At 45.6% G+C, this 26,512-nt stretch overlaps 1 protein-coding gene across 1 annotated transcript in view; it reads left to right on the top strand.

Moving 5' to 3' along the window:
• Window positions 1-26,512, top strand: part of cacna1bb (calcium channel, voltage-dependent, N type, alpha 1B subunit, b) — a 266,657-nt gene that overhangs the window by 76,809 nt on the left and 163,336 nt on the right. Inside the window, 2 exon segments of the mRNA XM_065004677.1 lie at window positions 23,848-23,939; window positions 24,678-24,830. Of these exon segments, the coding sequence (XP_064860749.1) occupies window positions 23,848-23,939; window positions 24,678-24,830 (245 nt within the window).

Here is a 26,512-nt window from a genome sequence, read left to right as displayed (position 1 = left end):
TTCAGTTGCAGTTTTAACTCTGTAAAGAGATGTGGTGGCTGTATCTTCCTCTGTATTTTTTTTTCATCCATGAGCAGTTTTAAGATTTCTTCTTTAAACGTAAATGGGGCAAGAGATGGTAAAAAAAGAGCCATGGTGTATGAGTTAATTAGGTTGAGAGGGTATGTTTTTTAGAGACATTATCAAATACCATTGAGAAATGTAACAAAGAAGATTATTTATTTATTGCTGGGGATTTTAACTGCACAGTTAGCGATTTAGATAGAAATCACCAAGAACCTCATATAGCCTCAAGGACTTTTTAAAAACGCCTCATTGTAACACATGAACTGTGTGATATTTGGCGGAATCAACATGGAGGAACAAGGCAGTACACCTGGGCGCATGTGAGAGAGAACATGATCTCTATGGCCAGGTTAGATAGGTTTTATGTTTTTGAGCATCAATCTCAGGTCTGTAAATCAAGTGTGATAACCCCAGTGGGATTTTCTGATCATTGTTTAATAATAGAGGTGGTGTTCATTAACGATGTAAAACTCATACTGGCATTTTAATATAACTTTATTGAGTGATGCTCACTTCAGGAACTGTTTCATTTTTTTCTGGGAGAGATGGAGGTCTCAAAAGGCCAGTTTTGTATCCCTTCAACAGTGGTGGGATATAGGGAAAATCCAGATTCAACAATTTTGTAATTAATACACGAGGAATGTCACCAAGGATATCACCAGATCAATGAAAGCCCTAGAGTTTGAAATAGTGGAACTCATGACGTTGGTTGAGACCACAGGAGATCGAGGCCATACTCAGGCCCTCAAGAGGAGAAAAGCTGCATTGGCAGACCTGCTGGGTATCAGAGCACAGGGGGCATTGGTGAGAAGTAAGTTTCAGGGAATATCTGAAATGGATGCCTCATCCAAATTTTTCTTTGATTTAGAGAAAAAGAATGGACAAAGAAAAATTATTCATTGTCTCAAATCAGCTGTTGGACAAGAGCTCACTAGCCCTAGTGAAATTAGAAAGAGGGCAGTAGAGTTCTATGCTGAGCTCTACAAGTGTTAGTACAAAGAGGATAAAACAGTGACACAGCAGTTCTTTGATGGGCTCCCAAAGGTGGCTGCAGAAGCTCAGGTTGAGCATGAGCAACCATTGTCTTTGCAGGATTTATACACTGCATTAAAAGGCATGGAAAATGGAAGGGCACCAGGCATTGATGGGCTTCCCATTGACTTTTTTAAGTCTTTTTGGGCTATGTTGGGATAGGATTGGTTAGAAGTAGTTAATGATAGTTTAACCGGAGGGTTACTACCAATAAGCTGCAGAAGGGCTGTCCTCACCCTACTGCCCAAAAAGGGTGACCCGAGGGAGGTGAAGAACTGGAGGCCGGTGGCTTTATTGTGCACTGATTATAAGATATTGTCAAAGGCTTTGTCCAACAGGCTGAGGGAGGTGATGGGGCAAATCATACATATGGATCAGTCCTACTGTGTTCCTGGCAGGCAGATAGGGGATACCATTTCTCTGATTCGTGATTTTTTGGACGTCTCTAGGGCTATTGGGTTGGATGCTGGTCTAATTTCAATTGATCAGGAAAAGGCATTTGACCGAGTTGAACATCAATATTTATGGCACACGTTTGAGGCGTTTGGGTTCAGCTCTGGTTTTATTGCCATGATAAAGGTGATATATGGTGACATTGAAAGTGTTTTGAAAGTTAACGGTGGTTTGAGTGCTCCTTTTAAAGTGTGTAGAGGTATTAGGCAGGGATGTTCTTTGTCAGGAATGTTATATGCCATTGTTATAGAGCCACTACTAAATAGCATTAGAAGTCGCATTGCAGGGGTGTACTTTTCAGAGGATATTCCTCCTATTCGTCTCTCAGCCTATGCTGATGATGTAGTTGTGTTAGTGAAAAATCAAGCGGAGGTGGATAGCTTGAGTCTAATGGTTGATCGTTTTAAGGGAATATCCTCTGCAAAGGTCAATTGGGAAAAGAGTTGTGCTTTACAGATTGGAGAATGGTCTGGAGGGATCATGGCTTTGCCAGGGGGGCTAGAATGGTGTAAGAGAGGTTTTAAGTATCTTGGAGTGTACCTAGGAGATGAGGGGACTATGGGAAAAAATTGGAGTGGGGTGGTTGAAATGGTGGAAGGGAGGATGAGGAGATGGCGTTGGTTACTATCTCGTATGTCATATAGGGGGCGCACTATTATAGTTAACAATGTGATTGCCTCTGCACTGTGGCATCGGTTGTCAGTTTTAGAACCACCATCTGGCCTTCTGGCTAAGATACAGGCAATTATTGTGGATTTCTTTGGGGATAAATATCACTGGGTTCCACAAAGTGTTTTATATTTGTCAAAAGAGGAGGGGGGACAAGGTCTTGTACATCTTGCTAGTAGGGCTGCTGCTTTCCGGTTTCAGTTTATTCAAAGGTTGCTTTATGGACCGGAAAATGTGGTGTGGAGAGGGGTGGCAGGTCTTGTATTACAGCGGGTTGGAGGATTAGGTTTAAAGAAGGCTTTATTTCTGGTTGATAGTAGCCAGATTTCTAGGGAGGGAGTACCTCCGTTTTACAGAGGCCTTCTCAGAGTGTGGAGCATAATGAAGGTGTCCAGATGAACTTCAGCGGAGTCAGTGCATTGGCTGTTGGAGGTACCTCTGGTGTATGGGACAAGACTGGATTGTACAACTGCAGCTGTTCCACATTTCTCCAAGATTCTGGTGAAGGGGAAAATCATCACCTTAAAACAGTTAATGGCCATGGCTGGGCCCGCCTTAATGGATGGAAGAAGGGTGGCAGAACATTAGGGGATGAGGTCGGAAAGGGATGTCGGACAAATGCTGGGGAGCTGCAGGAAGGCTCTGTCAGCGGAAGAATGGGGTATGCTTAGTAGCCACAAGAAGAAGGTACAAGATGAAGACGTCTCATTTCCAAGACTAGGGATTACACCAAATATCCCAGAGTCAGAAGGAAAGGCGTTATTGCTGGATTTGAGAGGGTTGGAGGAGGTGGCTTGGATGAGGTGAATGGGAAGGACTTGTATAGGGGGTGTGTCAAGGTGTTGAATAAAGATAAATTGAAAAATAGAAAAGACACTCCATGGAGGGTAAAATTGGGCATTGATGACAAGGTAAAGCCAGCATGGAGAGCACTGTACAAGCCACCGTTACAAAAGGGTACTGGTGATATGCAATGGAGGGTTTTACATGGCATCATTGCAGTTAATGCTTTTGTATCTGTTATTAACTCAGATGTTAGAGATGGATGTCCTTTTTGTAATATAAGAGAAACCATTTTTCACTGTTTTATGGAGTGTGAGAGGATAAAACCTCTATTGGAAATGCTGGAATCTTTGTTTAAAGCTGTAGGGGAGTTTTTCAATAACACTGTTTTTATTTGGGGGTTTCAATATAGTAAACAACAGAAAAGAAAATGTCAAATGTTAAATTTTATTTTGGGACAAGCTAAGATGTCAATTTTTCTGATTAGGAAACATAAGATAGAAACGGGATATGGGCAGGATGTAAGATGTGTTTTTAAAGGATTAGTGAAAGCAAGAATAAAAGTAGATTTTTGAGTTCTTTTCAGCTGTAAAATATCTATTATTTGAGGAGAAGTGGGCCTACGAAGGAGCGCTTTGTTTTGTAGAGGAGGGGAAATTATTTTTTGCTGATGAAATAAGTTGAATGCATATGTTATGTATTTATTTTTGTTTAGGAATTACATTTGTTGTTTAATTTCTGAAAAGGCAGTGTGTCATTTATGTTAACACTTGAGTAAAAAATAAAGGTTTTATAAAAACTAAAAAAACTCTCTCTCTCTCTCTCTCTCTCTCTCTCATTTTCTCTCTCTCTCTCTCTCTCATTTCCTCTCTCTCTCTTTCTCTCTCTCTCTCTCTCTCTCATTTCCTCTCTCTCTCTCTCTCTCTCTCATTTTCTCTCTCTCTCTCTCTCACTCTCTCATTTTCTCTCTCTCTCTCACTCTCTCCTTTTCTCTCTCTCTCCTTTTCTATCTCTCTCTCACCTTTTCTATCTCTCTCTCTCCTTTTCTATCTCTCTCTCTCCTTTTCTATCTCTCTCTCTCCTCTCTCTCTGTCCTTTTCTATCTCTCTCTCTTTCTCCTTCTCTCTCTCTCTCTCGCTTTTTCTTTCTCTTTCTCTCTCTCTCTTTTGATCTCCTCATCTCTTTCCCTGGGGACAGACAGGTGACACATTTTCTTTTGATTCCATTGGGAGAAAACTCAGATTGATGCTTGAGGGAGCACCAACACCATTTTTAAAAGGAGAAAGGTTGTCTGGGTTAACACGTTACCACACATTTATGCTTACAGGTACACTATTTTATTTTAGTCTCATCTATCAGGTTCTTATACTACGTACAGTAATTTCACTGTACCATCCTCCCAAGTCTCATTACTGACTCAAGAGGATGCCTGGACTTCAAGGCTATACATACGATAATATACATTGATAAGAGCCTCCATTTGGTTTCAGTGTATATGGGCGAGCACTGGTCCAGTCTCCCTGGGTGGTGTACTGTGGGCACTCGGTGATTCTCTCACATGGTCAGATGACCCCTTTCATTAGCAGGCACTGTGCCTTCCTTCCTTTCCAGAGTTCCTTGGTGAAGCGGCCTATAATAAGACTGTGACGTCAGCCCCTAACTCTCTCTATCTCCCAAGGCCATGGCCATGCTTCACCACAAATGGAATTTGTGTCACAACCACAGCAGGCTCTGGTCTCTAACAATCAGTATCCCCCCTACAGCCACCGAGCAGATCATTCCTCACTCCAGAAATGGCTGCCTGCCACTGCTTTTTTCACACTATTTTATTCAATGTTAACAAAAATGATAAGGATTTGTGATTTATTTTGACGAGGCTTATGGTGAGAATTGTAAGATTTGAACTAGTGACCGGCGCTAAGAGAGCGCTAAGGCTTGCTTTAGTTTAGTCATCAAGTCAGCCAGTCCGTGTGGCAAAACCCAACGGCCATGCTTTTCTTTCCTTATTTAACTTAACACATCTGACAATGGCTAAGAGCATTCTATGGTGTGTGGAGAAGGAAGGAAATGCATATCTCAGTCCTTTTCCCTCTCTTATTTGAGATGTTCTGCAATTAGTGCAGGATCAGCTTGTGGTACATTAGTGGGCTGGGAAGGGAAGGGAAAGGGGTTACCTAGTAGGTTGCACAAACTAATGCATTCAACCAAAATGTGTCTTTCGCATTTTTATTTTTATTTTTTATTTCACCTTTATTTAACCAGGTAGGTCAGTTGAGAACAAGTTCTCATTTACAACTGCGACCTGGCCAAGATAAAGCAAAGCAGTGTGACAAAAACAACAACACAGAGTTACACATGGGATAAACAAACGTACAGTCAATAACACAATATAAATATCTGTATACAGTGTGTGCAAATTAAGTAAGGAGGTAAGGCAATAAATAGGCCATAGTGGCGAAGTAATTACAATTTATCAAATTAACACTGGAGTGATAGATGTGCAGATGAGGATGTGCAACTAGAAATATTGGTGTGCAAAAGAGCAGAAAAAGAAAAACTAATACGGGGATGAGGTAGGTAGTTGGATGGATGGGCTATTTACAGATGGGCTGTGTGCAGCTGCAGTGATCGCTAAGCTGCTCTGACGCTTAAAGTTAGTGAGGAAGATATAAGTCTCCAACTTCAGTGATTTTTGCAATTTGTTCCAGTCACTTGTTAACACAGTATCCAAAGAAGGGCCAGATGTATACAGGTGGATCGAAGAATCACCCTCAGCAACAGCGACATCATTGATATACACAGAGAAAATAGTTTGCCTGAGAATTGAACCCTGTCGCACCCCCATAGAGACTGCCAGATGTCCAGACAACAGGCCCTCCGATTTGACACACTGAACTCTATCTGCGAAGTAGTTTGTGAACCAGATGAGGCAGTCATTAGAGAAACCAAGGCTGTTGAGTCTGCCGATAAGAATACGGTGATTGACAGAGTCGAAAGCCTTGGCCAGGTCGATGAAGACGGCTGCACAATGCTGTCTTTTATCGATGGCGGTTATGATATCGTTTTGGACCTTGAGCATGGCTAAGGTGCACCCGTGACAAGCTCGGAAACTAGATTGCGTAGCAGAGAAGGTACTGTGGGATTTGAAATGGTCGGTGATTTGTTTGTTCACTTGGCTTTCGAAGACTTTAGAAAGGCAGGGCAGGATGGATATAGGTCTGTAACAGTTTGGGTCTAGCGTGTCTCACCCTTAGATGACCGCGGCCGCTTTCCAATCTTTAGGAATCTCAGACGATACGAAAGATAGGTTGAACAGACTAGTAATAGGGGTTGCAGCAATAGCGGCAGATCATTTTAGGAAGAGAGGGTCCAGTTTGTCTAGCCCAGCTGATTTGTAGGGATCCAGATTTTGCAACTCTTTCAGAACATCAGCTGTCTGGATTTGGTTGAAGCAGGGGGGGCTTGGGCCAGTTGCTGCGGGGGGTACGGAGCTGTTGGCCCGGAGCTGTTGGCCCGGGGTTGGGGTAGCCAGGTAGAAAGCATGGCCAGCCGTAGAGAAATGCTTCTTGAAATTCTCGATTATCTTGGATTTATCATGGTGACAGTGTTTCCTAATCTCAGTGCAATGGGCAGGTGGGAGGAGGTACTCTTATTCTCCATAGACTTTACAGTGTCCCAAAACTTTTGGGAATTAGTGCTGCAGGATGCAAATTTCTGTTTGAAAAATCTAGCCTCTGCTTTCCTAACTGACTTTGCGTATTGGTTCCTGACTTCCCTGAAAAGTTGCATATCACAGGGACTATTTGAAGCTAGTGCAGTACGCCACAGAATGTTTTTGTGCTAGTCAAGGGCAGTCAAGTCTGAAGTGAACAAGGGCTATATCTGTTCTTAGTTCTTTTCTTTTTTTTTGAAAGGGGCTTGTTAATTTAAGATGGTGAGGAAAGCACTTTTAAAGAACAACCAGGCATTCTCTACTGACGGGATGAGGTCAATATCCTTCCAGGATACCCGGGCCAGGTTGATTAGAAAGGCCTACCTGCAGAAGTGTTTTAGGGAGCGTTTGACAGTGATGAGGGGTGGTCATTTGACCGCTGACGCATAACGGACACAGGCAATGAGGCAGTGATCACAGAGATCCTGGTTGAAAACAGCAGAGGTGTATTTAGAGGGCAAGTTGGTCAGGATGATATCTATGAGGGTGCCCATGTTTACGGATTTGGGGTTGTACCTGGTAGGTTCCTTGATAATTTGTGTGAGATTGAGGGCATCCAGTTTAGATTGTAGGACGGCCGGGGTGATAATCATATCCCAATTTAGGTCACCTAACAGTACGAACTTGGATGATAGATGGGGGGCAATCAATTCACATATGGTATCCAGGGCACAGCTGGGAACTGAGGGGGGCCTATAACAAGCGGCAACAGTGAGGGACTTATTTCTGTAGAGATGGATCTTTAAAAGTAGAAGTTTGGACTGTTTGGGCACAGACCTGGATAGTATGACAGATCTCTACAGTAGATTGCAATTTCGCCCTCTTTAGCAGCTCTGTCTTGACGGAAAATGTTGTAATTGGGGATGGGAATTTCAGGATTTTTGGTGGCCTTCCTTAGCCGTGATTCAGACACAGCTAGGACATCAGGGTTAGCGGAGTGTGCTAAAGCAGTGAATAAAGTAAACTTGGGAGGAGGCTTCATGCATGAATCCAAGGCTTTTACAGTTGCAGAAGTCAACAAATGAGAGTGCCTGGGGACACACAGGGCCTGGGTTAACCTCTACATCACCAGAGGAACAGAGGAGGAGTAGGATGAGGGTACGGTTATAGGCTAATAGAACTGGTCGTCTAGTGCTTTGGGAACAGAGAATAGAAGGAGCAGATTTCTGGGCGTGGTAGGACAGATTCAGGGCATAGTGTACAGACAAGGGTATGGTAGGGTGCGAGTACAGTGGGGGTAAACCTAGGCATTGAGTGACGATGAGAGAGGTTGAGGCGCCAGTTATGCTAGATGCGGTCTCCGCATGTGTGGGGGGTGGGACAATTGGGCTATCTGAGGCATGTTGAGCAGGACTAGGGGCTCCGCAGTAAAATAAAACAATGAGAGCTGCCCTAAACAACAGTATACAAGGCATATTGACATTAGAGAGAGGCATAACGCAGTCACAGGTGTTAATTGGGAGAGCTAAGCCAACAACGGGTGAGATAACAACGGGTAAACAACTAAGACAACAACAACGGGTAAATGGCGATGAATGGGCTGAGAGGGTCAGTTAGCTACACAGTTCGAGGCTGGGGCCAACAGATAAACAAAATGAAGTACCATGTTAATGAACATTCCAGCAGGCATCAGCTGTGTAGCCGAGTGATCATAGGGTCCAATGAGCAGCAATAGGTGGAACAGGGAGCCATTCGGTAGAGATTACTACGCTAGGCGAGCGGGAGAGACAGCGTTCAGGAAGCTAGCGGGCCGGGGCTAGCAGATGGATCTTCACCAACATTCACGACGCAGAGGCCAGTTGAGAGCACATCGGATTATGTCAGCAGACCAGTCGTGATGGATCGGTGGGGCTCCGTGTCGACAAAGGGTCCAGGCCAATTGGCAAGAGAGGTATTGTAGTTGGTGTACTTCGTTTGCTAGCCAGGAGATCGACCTAGCTCGAGACAAGGGAGTTAGCCACAATAGCCACTTGGTAGCAGCTAGCTAGCTGCAAAGATCCGGTGTAATGGTCCAGAGCTTGCGGCAGGAATCCGGTGATGTAGTGGAATAAAAATCAGTCCGATATGCTCAGGGCTGTTATCGCACTGTGCAGACTGGCAGGTATTATCTGGACTATCCGGGCTGAAGTGGCTGGTGTCGGAGCTAAAGGTAAAGACCGCTAGCAGTGGCTAACAATGACTAAATAGCTAGTAGCTTATTAGCTGGCTAACTTCTGATGGCAAGCTTCTGATGGAGGTTCCAGTTATAAGGTCTAAAAAATAGCAGATCCGGACCACATTGGGTGAGGCGGGTTGCAGGAAGGTATATTTAATTCGAAAATGGAAAAAAAGATATTGAAATATGACGAAATGTATACAAAAAAACGAAAAAGAATTGGAGAGGTGCTGGGGCTACCTTAATTGACGTCCACGTCATCGGTGCTCAGGAAGCAGTTGTTGTTACCCTGACAAGTGAACTGTTCCAAAAACACATGTTTTCATGTGTTCACATATAATCTTACACTGAGTGCACAAAACATTAAGAACACCTGCTCTTTCTATGACGCAGACTGACCAGGTGAAGGCTATGATCCCTTATCGGTGTCACTTGTTAAATCCACTTCAGTCAGTGTTGTTGAAGGAGACACGTTAAAGGATTTTTAAGCCTTGAGACAAATGAGGCATGGAGTGTGTATGTGTGTCTTTCAGAGTTTTAATGGGCAAGACAAACGATTGAAGTGCCTTTTGAATGGGTTATGGTCATAGATGCAAGGCGGTTTGTGTCAAGAACTGCAACGCTGATGGGTTTACGCTCAACAGGTCCCCGTGTGTATAAAGAATAGTCCACCGCCCAAAGGACATCCAGCCAACCTGACACAACTGTGGGAAGCATTGGAGTCAACATGGGCCAGCATCCTGTTGAACACTTACGACACCTTGAGTCCATGCCCCGACGAATTGAGAGTGTTCTGAGGGAAAATGGAGGGGTGCAACTCAATATTAGGAAGGTGTTCCTAATGTTTGGTATACTGATGTGAAGTTAATGTGGTAACATGTGACAACATGTAAAGCAACATGTGATAACATGAATCTATAAATGTCAAAACGTGAAATTTCAGGTGAAAACGTGATTTTCCAGATGTGGAATCATGTGGTTTTTCTGTAAGGGTAACAAATGTTCCGAGCTCTGCTGCATTAACTGCTGTGTTAATTGACTGATGTGGGATCAGGCATAAGACTGGCTCAGACTTCAACCTCTCACCTGAGTCTACAGTACGGGAGGTCTCACAGGAGAACACATTGTACCCTGTCTGCCTGCTGTGACAATGACATCACTGCTCAAGCTGCGCTGCTCAACACTCAACCCAGAGAATATATATTTCTAGAAAGACACCGCATCTGCCCACGACAACAGTAAGATAACCAGGAGAAAGACAGCCTTGCATGTCAAGCTTCTAGGTTCTCCAGGTCCATGTGATGCAGGCTGAATGAGAGAATGCGAAGTTTGGCTACGCAAGACTAGGAGAAAGAGGACAGACATGAACATTTTACTTTTGAATCTGTGTATTGTTGATCTTGGCTGGACAGTTGGGTTTGTCTGGCTCTCCTATCCTGGTCTTTGATGTGTTAGATGTTTATGGCTCTAATCTGGAAGTGTCTCGTCTCTCCGTATGATGGGCGCCGTTAATCACAGCCATGCGACTGCCACGGGCAGCCGGCCGTCTTTGATCCAAAGGTGCCTTGGCAGGCACGATGAGTTCATTAGACCTGTTCTTATGGGGCATTGTGGGAAATGCCTCTCTCCGTTTCCGTCTCGGGCACGGCTGTCTTCTCAGATCACTTGGTGGCTTGAGGCTGCGGTCAAGCCTTTGCTGATGAAATGACCCCCACCTAGCAGACTAACAGGATATGACACGTTGAAGACCGCCTCCACGCGATTGGTAGACTTGACGGGGGTCCCTTTCTATTAAAGTAGATGGCAGAAATGTATTAGCCCTAATTGGCAAGAAATGGGCTGTGTCTAATGGCCAGCTCACAGTGTGTGTCGTGTCTCTGTGTGTGTTTTTTTTTTTTTTGCATTCAGAGAAATTAAGAAAGACAACTATACAGACAGCCAAGCATTCTGTCTGCCTCTATCAGGGTGAGGGTTGGAACAAAGCCTTTGGCCAATCAAGAGACAGACAGGTCGACAGCTAGATAGCCATGCAACCATGCAGCCAGCCAGCTAGGCAGACAGGCAGGCAGGCATCGGATCAGGTAGAAAGCCAGGCAGCCGTTAGTTGTCCCAGCCAGTGGTCCTCTCTCCTCGGATAGTCAGTCAGTCAGGCTGTCATCACTGTGCTCACACCACTGTCCTCTCCTCTGGGAGTGGCGTCTCCTTTAGTCAGGACGTGTGAAGAACTCAATCGCTGCCCCCAGCCTGGCTGTCAACGTTTCAGTAATTAAAGTGTTTCACTCACCCACGGAGGACGAGACACCTTTCTCTCCTTCTCTCTGCCACTCTCCCTTTCTTTATTCTCTCTCTCTCTCTCTCTCTCTCTCTCTGCTGTGCGAAGGAGGTGCTGTATTCTCACACAGTCTCCAGAGCCACTGAGGCATGCTCAGGTAACAGGCTAACATAGTAGAGGCAGGAGGAGAGCAGCCTGGACGCATCGACAGCTAAACCTACCCTCACAATGTCAGCTTCAAGACTCAATCAGTGAACTAGTCTGGCTGATGGCATTTATGACTCATTTGTCAGTAATGTTGTTATGGGCATTTACAACCAGATGGTCTAATCAGACCTCGAGGTTTACCGTCAGCCTGCGGCTCCTAATAGCTTGCCTCATCTACCTCACTCCAATATGCAATTTAGCAGACGATTTAATCCAAAGCTACTTATAGTAATGTGTGCATACTTTTTCGCACGGGGGGCCTCGAATCGAAGCTACGGTCTTGGCGTTGAAAGTGCCGTACTCTAACAACTGAGCCACACAGGTCCAATAGCAGAGAGCAGCGACAGGTATCGGTGACAGTGGTAGAGAGAGAAAGTAGGTAGGTACTATACCTCCTCAAGCCTCCCATCTCCTGCTGCGGAGGGAAATCTGTCATGTAAGAGCACATTTCCTTTGTGGCTCTGTGTAAACATAGTAGCAGTGGTGTTTCTCCCAGGTACCTCCCCTTGGTGTGTGATTTGGTGCGAAGACTCTGCCTACCACAGGGCTGCCTGTCATCCAGTCTAAGCCATGTCCTGTTAGCTACTAGGAACAGAGCTGTAGACAATCTAGAATATGAACTCAGCGAAAAAAGAAACGTCCTCTCACTGTCCACTGCATTTACATTCGGCGAACTTAACGTGTGTCAATATTTGTATGGACATAACAAGATTCAACAACTGAGACATAAACTGAACAAGTTCCACAGACATGTGACTAACAGAAATGGAATAATGTGTCCCTGAACAAAGGGGGGATCAAAATCAAAAGTAACAGTCAGTCTCTGGTGTGGTCACCAGCTGCATTAAGAACTGCAGTGCATCCTCATGGACTGCACCAGATTTGGCAGTTCTTGCTGTGAGATGATACCCCACTCTTCCATGGACCTAGCCCTCACCCTCCGATCCAACAGGTCCCAGATGTGCTCAATGGGTTTGAGATCCAGGCTCTTGGCTGGCCATGGTAGAACACTGACATTCCTGTATTGCATGAAATAACGCACAGAATGAGCAGTATGGTTGGTGGCACTGTCATGCTGGAGGGTCATGTCAGGATGAGCCTGCAGGAAGGGTACCATATGAGGGAGGAGGATGTCTTCCCTGTAACGCACAGCGTTGAGATTGCCTGCAATAACAACAAGCTCAGTCCGATGATGCTGTGACACACCGCCCAAGACCATGACGGACCTTCCACCTCCAAATCGATCCCGCTCCAGAGTACAGGCCTCAGTGTAACGCTCATTCCTTTCGACGATAAACGCGAATCCGACCAGCACCCCTGGTGAGACAAAACCGCGACTTGTCAGTGAAGAGCACTTTTTGCCAGTCCTGTCTGGTCCAGCGATGGTGGGTTTGTGCCCATAGGCAACATTGTTGCCGGTGATGTCTGGTAAGGACCTACCTTACAACAGTTCTACAAGCCCTCAGTACAGCCTCACTCAGCCTATTGCGGACAGTCTGAGCACTGATGGAGGGATTGTGCGTTCCTGGTGTAACTCAGGCTGTTGTTGTTGCCATCCTGTACCTGCCCCGCATGTGTTATATTTGGATGTACCGATCCTGTGCAGGTGTTGTTACACGTGGTCTGCCACTGCGAGGACAATCAGCTGTCCGTCCTGTCTCCCTGTAAGCGCTGTCTTAGCCATCTCACAGTACGGACATTGCAATTTATTGCCCTGGCCTCATCTGCAGTCCTCATGCCTCCTTGCAGCGTGCCTAAGACACGTTCACCCAGATGAGCAGGGACACTGGGCATCTTTCTTTTGGTGTTTTTCAGAGTCAGTAGAAAGGCCTCTTTATTGTCATAAGTTTTCATAACTTCACGACCGTTCCACAGGTGTGACCATAATTGCCTACCATTTGTAAGCTGTTAGTGTCTTCACGACCGTTCCATAGGTGCATGTTCAAATCAAATCAAATCAAATGTTATTTGTCACATACACATGGTTAGCAGATGTTAATGCGAGTGTAGCGAAATGCTTGTGCTTCTAGTTCCGACAATGCAGTGATAACCAACAAGTAATCTAACTAACAATTCCAAAACTACTGTCTTATACACAGTGTAAGGGGATAAGGAATATGTACATAAGGATATATGAATGAGTGATGGTACAGAGCAGCATACAGTAGATGGTATCGAGTACAGTATATACATATGAGATGAGTATGTAGACAAAGTAAACAAAGTGGCATAGTTAAAGTGGCTAGTGACATAAGGATGCAGTCGATGATCTAGAGTACAGTATATACGTATGCATATGAGATGAATAATGTAGGGTAAGTAACATTATATAAGGTAGCATTGTTTAAAGTGGCTAGTGATATATTTACATCATTTCCCATCAATTCCCATTATTAAAGTGGCTGGAGTTGGGTCAGTGTCAATGACAGTGTGTTGGCAGCAGCCACTCAATGTTAGTGGTGGCTGTTTAACAGTCTGATGGCCTTGAGATAGAAGCTGTTTTTCAGTCTCTCGGTCCCAGCTTTGATGCACCTGTACTGACCTCGCCTTCTGGATGATAGCGGGGTGAACAGGCAGTGGTTCGGGTGGTTAATGTCCTTGATGATCTTTATGGCCTTCCTGTAACATCGGGGGGTGTAGGTGTCCTGGAGGGCAGGTAGTTTTCCCCCGGTGATGCGTTGTGCAGACCTCACTACCCTCTGGAGAGCCTTACGGTTGAGGGCGGAGCAGTTGCCGTACCAGGCGGTGATACAGCCCGCCAGGATGCTCTCGATTGTGCATCTGTAGAAGTTTGTGAGTGCTTTTGGTGACAAGCCGAATTTCTTCAGCCTCCTGAGGTTGAAGAGGCGCTGCTGCGCCTTCTTCACGATGCTGTCAGTGTGAGTGGACCAATTCAGTTTGTCTGTGATGTGTATGCCGAGGAACTTAAAACTTGCTACCCTCTCCACTACTGTTCCATCGATGTGGATAGGGGAGTGTTCCCTCTGCTGTTTCCTGAAGTCCACAATCATCTCCTTAGTTTTGTTGACGTTGAGTGTGAGGTTATTTTCCTGACACCACACTCCAAGGGCCCTCACCTCCTCCCTGTAGGCCGTCTCGTCGTTGTTGGTAATCAAGCCTACCACTGTTGTGTCGTCCGCAAACTTGATGATTGAGTTGGAGGCGTGCGTGGCCACGCAGTCGTGGGTGAACAGGGAGTACAGGAGAGGGCTCAGAACGCACCCTTGTGGGGCCCCCGTGTTGAGGATCAGCGGGGAGGAGATGTTGTTGCCTACCCTCACCACCTGGGGGCGGCCCGTCAGGAAGTCCAGTACCCAGTTGCACAGGGCGGGGTCGAGACCCAGGGTCTCAAGCTTGATGACGAGCTTGGAGGGTACTATGGTGTTGAATGCCGAGCTGTAGTCGATGAACAGCATTCTCACATAGGTATTCCTCTTGTCCAGGTGGGTTAGGGCAGTGTGCAGTGTGGTTGAGATTGCATCGTCTGTGGACCTATTTGGGCGGTAAGCAAATTGGAGTGGGTCTAGGGTGTCAGGTAGGGTGGAGGTGATATGGTCCTTGACTAGTCTCTCAAAGCACTTCATGATGACGGAAGTGAGTGCTACGGGGCGGTAGTCGTTTAGCTCAGTTACCTTAGCTTTCTTGGGAACAGGAACAATGGTGGCCCTCTTGAAGCATGTGGGAACAGCAGACTGGTATAGGGATTGATTGAATATGTCCGTAAACACACCGGCCAGCTGGTCTGCGCATGCTCTGAGGGCGCGGCTGGGGATGCCGTCTGGGCCTGCAGCCTTGCGAGGGTTAACACATTTAAATGTCTTACTCACCTCGGCTGCAGTGAAGGAGAGACCGCATGTTTTCGTTGCAGGCCGTGTCAGTGGCACTGTATTGTCCTCAAAGCGGGCAAAAAAGGTATTTAGTCTGCCTGGGAGCAAGACATCCTGGTCCGTGACTGGGCTGGGTTTCTTCTTGTAGTCCGTGATTGACTGTAGACCCTGCCACATGCCTCTTGTGTCTGAGCCATAGAATTGAGATTACTGTACTGACGCTTAGCTTGTTTAATAGCCTTGCGGAGGGAATAGCTGCATTGTTTATATTCTGTCATGTTTCCGGTCACCTTGCCCTGATTAAAAGCAGTGGTTCGCGCTTTCAGTTTCACGCGAATGCTGCCATCAATCCACGGTTTCTGGTTAGGGAATGTTTTTATCGTTGCTATGGGAACGACATCTTCGACGCACGTTCTAATGAACTCGCACACCGAATCAGCGTATTCGTCAATATTTTTATCTGACGCAATACGAAACATGTCCCAGTCCACGTGATGGAAGCAGTCTTGGAGTGTGGAGTCAGCTTGGTCTGACCAGCGTTGGACAGACCTCAGCGTGGGAGCCTCTTGTTTTAGTTTCTGCCTGTAGGCAGGGATCAGCAAAATGGAGTCGTGGTCAGCTTTTCCGAAAGGGGGGCGGGGCAGGGCCTTATATGCGTCGCGGAAGTTAGAGTAACAATGATCCAAGGTTTTACCACCCCTGGTTGCGCAATCGATATGCTGATAAAATTTAGGGAGTCTTGTTTTCAGATTAGCTTTGTTAAAATCCCCAGCTACAATGAATGCAGCCTCCGGATAAATGGTTTCCAGTTTGCAAAGAGTTAAATAAAGTTCGTTCAGAGCCATCGATGTGTCTGCTTGGGGGGGGGGGATATATACGGCTGTGATTATAATCGAAGAGAATTCTCTTGGAAGATAATGCGGTCTACATTTGATTGTGAGGAATTCTAAATCAGGTGAACAGAAGGATTTGAGTTCCTGTATGTTTCCTTCATCACACCATGTCTCGTTAGTCATGAGGCATACGCCCCCGCCACTCTTCTTACCAGAAAGATGTTTGTTTCTGTCGGCGCGATGCGTGGAGAAACCCGTTGGCTGCACCGCATCGGATAGCGTCTCTCCAGTGAGCCATGTTTCCGTGAAGCAGAGAACGTTGCAGTCTCTGATGTCCCTCTGGAATGCCACCCTTGTTCGGATTTCGTCAACCTTGTTGTCAAGAGACTGGACATTGGAAAGAAGAATGCTGGGGAGTGGTGCGCGATGTGCCCTTTTTCGGAGTCTGACCAGAAGACCGCCTCGTTTCCCTCTTTTTCGGAGTCGTTTTCTTGGGTCGCTGCATGCGATCCATTCCGTTGTCCTGTTTGTAAGGCAGAACACAGGATCCGCGTCGCGGAAAACATATTCTTGGTCGTACTGATGGTGAGTTGACGCTGATCTTATATTCAGTAGTTCTTCTCGACTGTATGTAATGAACCCTAAGATGACCTGGGGTACTAATGTAAGAAATAACACGTAAAAAAACAAAAAACTGCATAGTTTCCTAGGAACGCGAAGCGAGGCGGCCATCTCTGTCGGCGCCGGAAGTACAAGTTCATTAATTGTTTATGGTTCATTGAACAAGCATGGGAAACAGTGTTTAAACCCTTTACCATGAAGATCTGTGAAGTTATTTGGATTTGTACGAATTGTCTCCGAAAGACAGGGTCCTGAAAAAGGGACTTTTCTTTTTTTAGCTGAGTTTATCAAGAATATAGCCCCACTCAGCTAGCACATAACATTCTGAGAACCATATCTTTCTTAGAGCTTGGTGAGCGTCGTTGTCCTAAAATCTTCCTAAAATGTTCTGGGAATGGTGCAGGATAGTTGCTTGACTTTGGAAAATTCTCAGCATGTATTTATGTATTTAACCTTTACTTAACTAGGCTATTATTTAGCAGCCGAGCCGCCGCCCTAAAGAAGGCCCACCCGGACCCTCCCCTTTAGAGTTTTGAGGCCGGAGTCCGCACCTTTGGGGGGGGGGGGGGGGGTAGTACTGTCACGCCCTGGCCATAGAGAGGCTTTTAAATCTCTATTTTGGTTAGGCCAGGGTGTGACGAGGATGGGCATTCTATGTACTTTTTTCTATGTTTTTGTATTTTGTTTTTGGCCGGGTATGGTTCTCAATCAGGGACAGCTGTCTGTCGTTGTCTCTGATTGAGAACCATACTTAGGTAGCTCTTGCCCACATGGGTTTTGTGGGTAGTTGTTTTCTGTTTCGTATCTGTACCAGACAGAACTGTTTTGGTTATTCTTTTTGTCATTTTCGTATTTAGCGTTCAGTTGCTAAATTAATTATGAACACGTACCACGCTGCACCTTGGTCCTTCTTCTCTTGAATGACGTGACAGTACTAAATGAACAGCTTTGTATGTGTCAAAAAACATAGCATGTTAGCTCCATCCTGGTGGTGCAGTGGACTAATTTCATGGATAGGGAACAGAATATCATACAGTAGGTTTGACTTGCACTGATTCTGTGTCACCCAAAAAAGAGATGTACAATGACGGCCTATCAAAAGGCCTCCTGCGGGGACGGGGGCCTGGGATTTAAAAAACTAAAAAACTATATAAATACAAGACAAAAAAATACAAGGACAAAACACACATCAAAGCAAGAGAGACAACACAACCCTACATAAAGAGAGGCCTAAAGACAACAACATAGCATGGCCTCCAATTGCTCTTAAATACAAGTCAAACTAAATGCATGCTCTTCAACCGATCGCTACCTGCACCTACTCGCCTGTCCAACATCACTACTCTGGACGGCTCTGACTTAGAATACGTGGACAACTACAAATACTTAGGTGTCTGGTTAGACTGTAAACTCTCCTTCCAGACCCATATCAAACATCTCCAATCCAAAGTTAAATCTAGAATTGGCTTCCTATTTCGCAACAAAGCATCCTTCACTCATGCTGCCAAACATATCCTTGTAAAACTGACCATCCTACCAATCCTCGACTTTGGCGATGTCATTTACAAAATAGCCTCCAATACCCTACTCAACAAATTGGATGCAGTCTATCACAGTGCAATCCGTTTTGTCCGTAAAGTCCCCCCTTATCTCATCTCGCTGGTCACCATAGCATCTCCCACCTGTAGCACACGCTCCAGCGGGTATATCTCTCTAGTCACCCCCAAAACCAATTCTTTCTTTGGCCGCCTCTCCTTCCAGTTCTCTGCTGCCAATGACTGGAACGAACTACAAAAATCTCTGAAACTGGAAACACTTATCTCCCTCACTAGCTTTAAGCACCAACTGTCAGAGCAGCTCACAGATTACTGCACCTGTACATAGCCCACCTATAATTTAGCCCAAACAACTACCTCTTTCCCAACTATTTAATTTATTTATTTTGCTCCTTTGCACCCCATTATTTCTTTGCACATTCTTCCATTGCAAAACTACCATTCCAGTGTTTTACTTGCTATATTGTATTTACTTTGCCACCATGGCCTTTTTTGCCTTTACCTCCCTTCTCACCCCATTTGCTCACATTGTATATAGACTTGTTTATACTGTATTATTGACTGTATGTTTGTTTTACTCCATGTGTAACTCTGTGTCGTATCTGTCGAACTGCTTTGCTTTATCTTGGCCAGGTTGCAATTGTAAATGAGAACTTGTTCTCAACTTGCCTACCTGGTTAAATAAAGGTAAAATTAAAAATAAAATTAAAAAATCAACACATGACAACACAGCATGGTAGGAACACAACATAGCAACAACATGGTAGCAACACAACATGGTAGCAACACAACATGGTAGCAGCACAAAACATGGTACAAGAATTATTGGGCACAACAATACATCACACAAAGCAGCCACAACTGTCTGTAAGAGTGTCCATGAATGAGTCTTTGAATGAAGAGATTGAGATAAAACTGTCCAGTTTGAGTGTTTGTTGCAGCTCGTTCCAGTCGCTAGCTGCAGCAAACTGAAAAGAGGAGCGACCCAGGGATGTGTATGCTTTGGGGACCTATAACAGAATGTGACTGGCAGAACAGGTGTTGTATGTGGAGGATGAGGGCTGCAGTAGATATCTCAGATAGGGGGGAGTGAGGCCTAAGAGGGTTTTTATAAATAACCATCAACCAGTGGGTCTTGCGACGGGTATACAGAGATGACCAGTTTACAGAGGAGTATAGAGTGCAGTGATGTGTCCTATAAGGAGCATTGGTGGAAAGTCTGATGGTCGAATTGTAAAGAACATCTAGCCGCTCGAGATCACCCTTACCTGCCAATCTATAAATGATGTCTCCGTAATCTAGCATGGGTAGGATGGTCATCTGAATCAGGGTTAGTTTGGCATCTGGGGTGAAAGAGGAGTGATTATGATAGAGGAAACCAAGTCTAGATTTAACTTTAGCCTGCAGGTTTGATACTGTATGTGCTGAGAGAATGACAGGGCACCGTCTAGCCATACTCCCAAGTACTTGTATGAGGTGACTACCTCAAGCTCTACACCCTCAAAAACACCTGTGGGAAGAGGGGCATTTGTCACGTTCTTTCAAAATCGAACCCAGAAGCAGACCAGGACAAGGAGAGTAGGAAGAAGGTGAGTATTTATTTACAAGTGAATGTGAATGGGTAGATATATCCAGGTGGCGTAGCGGGCAGCGGTGGTGAGTTGATGGGAGTAAATAGGTGGATCCAATGGGGTAGCGGAATCCTCCGACGACCAGGCGGGAATGGGGTAAATGATCCGGGTGAGTAACTGAAGACAGAACAAACGGAGGTAAGTTTAAGGCAAGCAATACGTAAAAAACAACAAAACAAATTCTATCCAACTTGAGGCTGATACTATGGCACAACATACTGTTCATGGCTAACGATCCGGCAGGGAATGGATGTCAGGTCCGGGGTTATGAAGAGGAGAGATGATGATCAGGACCAGGTGTGCAGATAGCTGATGGGATACAGGTGCGGGTAATCAGAACTCCCAACTGGCTACATTGCCCGTCAACCAGACAGGGTGCGTTCCAGGACGCCGGAAAAAACACTCCAGGACAGAACACAGGCAAAAAACAGACTCAGGAAACGGGATTCGTGACAGCATTCTTCTTACCAAACCACATGACCTTTGTTATGGAGGTTATGGAGGTATTCTGAACAAGGTTAAGGGTAGAGAAAGCTTGTTGGAGACTAAGAAAGCTGTTTGTTGTAGAGCATTTAACACAAAATCCGGGGAGGGGCCAGCTGAGTACAAGACTGTATCACCTGCACATAAATGGATGAGAGAGCTTCCTACTGCTTGAGCTATGTTGTTGATGTAAATTGATAAGAGTGTGGGGCCTAGGATTGAGTCTTGGGGTACTCCCTTGGTGACAGGCAGTGGCTGAGACAGCAGATTTTCTAACTTTATACACTGCACTCTTTGAGAGAGGAAGTTAGCAAACCAGGTCAAAGACCCCTCAGATTCACACACCTCTTGGCCGATTAATAAGGAAATGAATAATAAGGAAATTAATGTCCGCGTGTCTCAGATTCACACACCTCTTGGCCGATTAATAAGGAAATGATTAATAAGGAAATGAATGTCCATGTGTCTCAGATTCACACACCTCTTGGCCGATTAATAAGGAAATGATTAATAAGGAAATTATTAATAAGGAAATGAATGTCCGTGTGTCGTATCTGTTCTTGGAGTTCAAAAAACCCAAAATAAAGTAGCAGTGTTATTAAGTCTTATTGAAATATTAAGTGAACGTTTTAAAGAAGTTCATCAAAAACCTCCAAATAACTTATCATTTACGATCTCAGACCATTAATAAAACCTCCCAGAAAACCTTTCAAGGAACCAGAGTACAATTTTCTCAAACCTCCCTGAAACCTAAACATCAAAATTCCCTGAACAGTCAAAATGTTCATTTCTGTTCTCAGAATGTTTAAAGAACATTCTGTTTTTGCCGGTCAGGAAACATATGGTTTTCTTCCCACAACCAATGTGAAACCAAAAACGTACGTTCCCACAACTTCCAAGGAACCAAATGTGCTTGCTGGGCAGTCCATATACAGATGAATGCTCTCTACAATATACACTGAGTTCTGCCATTGCTACATCGTTTTTGAAACTTTTTTTTTACATGTCATATGAGAACAGCCCCAGTCCCAAGTTAGTGGGTTCAGTCCAAAGGTCCATACAGGTGAAAGCTCTCCACAATATATGCTTAAGAGTTCTGCCATATGCTATTTTTGGTATACTGATAAGGGGTGACTGCCACAGGATAGGGAAACATCACCAAGGACCCACAAGAGGAAATAAATGTGTGTGTGTCCATGCATTCATCAGTGTGTGTGTGTGTGCTCGTGTATGTGTGTGCGTGTGTGTGTCTTTGTGTATTTGTCTGCCGTCTGACTGTGTGTGACTAATGGCCGATAGCATCATCCTCCATATTTCCTGTGGCATCGCCTGGCGCCCACATAGATATACTGTGGTGATGAGAAAGGGATATTAAAACCCACTCCTCTTCAGCTCCGAGCTGGCTGTCTGCCCCTCACACATAAAAACCATGCCCTCATGTCCCCATCACACACACACACACACACACGCACGCACGCACGCACACACACACACACACACACACACACACACACACACACACACACACACACACGCGCGCACGCACGTTTCATTGTTGATTCGGGCTGATCCATTATTACGATATCAAACCTATCAAATTCAATGATACATTACAACATATTGTATATCATTAAACTGATTCTTACTGACCGTAACCTTTGTGCAGTACCTCACTTCTAGTGTCTTGTTTTGTCTTATGGTCAAAATAGAGTCATGTCGAACACATATCTGGCGTCTCCTGCCTAGCCTGTGCTCATTATATTGTGACTTGACCTGTCTGTTACTGACACAGTGGTGTGAGGCCTCGCCGGGATCGCTCTGTCTCTATCTCTCGCTCTCTCTTTTCCCGCGCTCTCTCTCCAACTTTCTTTCGTTCTCTCTCTCCCCCTCTCTATCTCCCTATCTCTCTCCTCTCTCACTCTGTCTGTCTCTTTCTCTCTCTGAGTACCCTGTGTGTGTGTGTGTGTGGCTGTGTGTGTGTCTGGCGCTGTGAGTCACACCACGTGTCTGTGCTGATGCAGAGTGTGCGGTGGACTCTATTGTCTGGGTCCTGTGGGCTCATAACTCACACACTCACCCATGTGCCCAGTCAGTGTGTGTGTGTGTGTGTGTGTGTGTTACTCTGACAGCTTAGCCCTGGACTGGAAGGTGTGCTCAGACACGTTGGCAGTGCAGTCCTCTGCGTTTATCAACAGAGGGAGCTGTAGCTACTTGCTCTGTAAGCTGTAGGTTTGATTCAGTATTTGATAGGATAATATTTGATATTAGATTAACATGGACATTGATTGTGTCTGCTCACGTGTGTGTCAGACCTGGGTTCAAATACATGTCTATTAAATACTTGTTTTTTGTGTATTTGAGTATTTTCAAATAATGTGGGTCAAAGCAACTACATCTATTTGAAGTATTTCAAAGTATTTCCAAAACCAAACAGACCTGGGTTCAAATGCATGGGAGTGCAGGAGTATTTATTTGTATCTGTATTTGAGTATTTCCAAATACAGTATGAGTATTTTCAAATGTTTGCCAATACTTTACAAGGGTATTTCCTTGATTTTTCAAATAATAAAATGTCTAAATACTTATTCCAAATGTCTTTGAAAGTAATTAAAATACCCTAAATAGTATATGAACCCAGGTCTTTGTGTGTGTGTGTGTGTGTGTGTGTGTGTGTGTGTGTGTGTGTGTGTGTGTGTGTGTGTGGGTGTGTGTGTGGATGCACAGTGGGGGTGTTGAGACAACTCTGTCACATGTAATGATGCTTAATGCCTTTACCCTCCAACACTCTGCATGATCTCTCAACCCATAAAGCAACTCTACATCTCTCTCTCTTCTCCTCGATCCCTCATCCTCTCTATCCTCCCTCTATTTAGCTTAATTCATTACGTTGTTATTTATATTCATGCGCTATATCCTCTCCTCCTACTCCCTCTCTCCTCACAATAACACATATATATCTCCCTCTCTGTCCGCCTCTCCTTCTCTACCTGTCCTTCCATGTCTGTCTGTCTGTCTGTCTGTCTGTCTGTCTGTCTGTCTGTCTGTCTGTCTGTCTGTCTGTCTGTCTGTCTGTCTGTCTGTCTGTCTGTCTGTCTGTCTGTCTGTCTGTCTGTCTGTCTGTCTGTCTCTCTCTCTCTCTCTGTCTGTCTGTCTGTCTGTCTCTCTCTCTCTCTCTCTCTCTCTCTCTCTGTCTCTCTCTCCAGCCCAGAGCGTGGGTTTCAGTGGGTTTTAGTGCAGCACTTAATTGTCTCCCCTCCATGTGCTTCTGCTTCTAATGCGGCCTGATGCAGCCTTCCAGCTGTGGCTCTGAAGCTGACGTTCACACACAATGACCTGCTGCTGCTCGCTGCTCCACTGGGAACATATCTTGAGAGAGAGAGAGAAAGGGGGAAACAGGCAGATTCAAATTTGATAGCACATGTAATCAAACAGTATTTATTATGCTATAGGCTGTGTCATAGGTTCTGAATATGGCCCTGAGTAGACATGCGTCTTCTGAATGCACTCACCTGACTCTCCTTCCGTTGTCTTGTGTGTACCTGAACAGGATCCTGGCTACGGTGGGCTCAGACTTTGACCTGAGAACTCTGCGGGCGGTGAGAGTACTCAGACCTCTCAAGCTGGTGTCTGGCATCCCCAGTAAGTCACTGACATCAACAACAGGTCAAAGGTCGCGCATTGTGCACCATAACTTTATTGCATGAATGAAAGATTCAAGATTTTTTATACAGATCATTCGCTTTTCAAAACACAAACACAAACGGACTAGACAAATAACATATCTTATTGTATCTTACATGGACCAAATACCAATGGCGACCCCTCTCTCCATTCCCCCTCTAACTCTCTCCCTCGCCCTTCCACTTCTTTCCCTACCCCCTCCACCTCTCTCCATTCCCCCTCTAACTCTCTCCCTCGCCCTTCCACTTCTTTCCCTACCCCCCGCCACCTCTCTCCATTCCCCCTCTAACTCTCTCCTCGCCCTTCCACTTCTTTCCCTACCCCCGCCACCTCTCTCCATTCCCCCTCTAACTCTCTCCCTCGCCCTTCCACTTCTTTCCCTACCCCCGCCACCTCTCTCCATTCCCCCTCTAACTCTCTCCCTCGCCCTTCCACTTCTTTCCCTACCCCCTCCACCTCTCTCCATTCCCCCTCTAACTCTCTCCCTCGCCCTTCCACTTCTTTCCCTACCCCCCACCTCCACCTCTCTCCCTACCCCCTCCACCTCTCTCCCTACCCCCTCCACCTCCAACTCTCTCCCTCCCCCTTCCACCTCTCTCCCTTACCCCCTGCACATCTCTCCCTCCCCTAAACCTTTATCCTTCCCCCTCCACCCCATCGACCTCTCTCTCTACCCCGGTCCATCTCTCTCCACAGGTCTTCAGGTGGTATTGAAGTCTATCATGAAGGCCATGGTGCCTCTGCTCCAGATAGGCATGCTGCTCTTCTTCGCCATACTCATGTTTGCCATCATCGGAGTGGAGTTCTACATGGGCAAGTTCCACTCCACTTGCTTCACTGTCGACACTGGTGAGATTTGAATGGATTACGCATACATAGTACATACACACAGACACAGACACCACACAGACACCACACAGACAAACACACACACACATACATACACACACACACACACAGAGCACCAAGTTTTGGGCCTCGCTGGCGTGTTTACATGTTGATAGACTGATTTTTTTTTAATGACAGTTTTGTTCGATCACCTCTCAAGGTTGAATAAGTATGTCTGTTTCGGTAAGGCGTGGACGGAGCTGAAATGTATTCTCCCACTGGAGTCAGTGTGTTGAGTGTAGATTTGAAAATGGATCTGATAGTAGATAGTTACAGTATGCATACTCTATGATGCCACTAATTTACTTTCATATGTCAGTTGAAGGGTGTGGAGGGTGAGTTGAGCATAGTGATGACAGCTGGCTGTCCCAGCTGGAGGTGTGTGTGTGCGTGTGCGTGTGTGTGTGTGTGTGTGTGTGTGTGTGTGTGTGTGTGTGTGTGTGTCAAGCATGTGAATCTTCAGCCGGTGTGCTGCTGCATTCAGCGCTGAGTGCATGTCAGTGTGTAATGTGTGTACAGTCGCTAGTGAATATCTATACACCCCTTGCACAGTCTTTACATTTTGCTGCCTTAAAATGACATCTCAGAAGGGAATAAACGCTGATATACACACCCTACTCCACATTTTCAAAGTTAAAAGAAAAATAATAGAAAATGTTCCAAATTAACAAAAAATAAATAAAAAAATATGTCTTGATTGTGTCTTCACACCCCAGAGTTAACACTTGGTGGAAACACCTTCGGCAGCCATGACAGCTGTGTATCATTTTCAATAAGATTCTACAAACTTTGCACTCTACAAACTCTTAGGGCAACATTTATCCATTGTTTTTGTAAAAAATAGCTCAAGCTCAGTACATTTGGATGGTTGTAATGGCTTCTGCCAAAGGTACTTCTACCAATTATTAACTCTGGGGTGGGAAGACATATGCAATCAAGCCATCTTCATTTGGTATTTTTTATTTAACACTTTCTTTCAGTTTGGAAATGTGGAGTAGATTGTGAACATCCGTAAGGAATTGAATCTAATTGAATAAATGTGTGGATTATATTTTAACATAGAAAAATGTGCTGTGTAGACCGTCACTAGGCACTGTATGTGTATGTTGTATTTTAAGCTAATATAATTTTCCAGTGTGTATGTTTTAAATGTAATTACTAAGACTGTGACGGTCATGGAATTACGGATGATGGTTATTTGCCCAGTCAAATGCTCCCTCCCTCCCTCCCTCCCTCCCCCTCCCTCCCTCCCTCCCTCCCCCCCCTCCTCCCTCCCTCCCCCCACCTACCTTCCTCCCTCCCTCCCCCCCCCCCCCCCCCTCCCTCCCCCCTCCCTCCCTCCCACCCCCACCTACTCTCCCCCTCCCTCCCCCCTCCCCTCCCTCCCTCCCCCCCTCCCTCCCCCCACCTACTCTCCCTCCCTCCCCCACCTACTCTCCCTCCCTCCCCCACCTACTCTCCCTCCCTACCTCCCTCCCTCCCCCTCCCTCCCCCTCCCTCCCCCCACCTACTCTCCCTCCCTCCCCCACCTACTCTCCCTCCCTCCCCCACCTACTCTCCCTCCCTACCTCCCTCCCTCCCCCTCCCTCCCCCTCCCTCCCCCCACCTACTCTCCCTCCCTCCCCCACCTACTCTCTCTCCCT

This window comes from Oncorhynchus nerka, linkage group LG19, assembly GCF_034236695.1.
Source record: "Oncorhynchus nerka isolate Pitt River linkage group LG19, Oner_Uvic_2.0, whole genome shotgun sequence".
Taxonomy (NCBI): domain Eukaryota; kingdom Metazoa; phylum Chordata; class Actinopteri; order Salmoniformes; family Salmonidae; genus Oncorhynchus; species Oncorhynchus nerka.
Note: the sequence above shows the minus strand (reverse complement) of the source record. Positions and strands in the feature narration are given on the sequence as shown.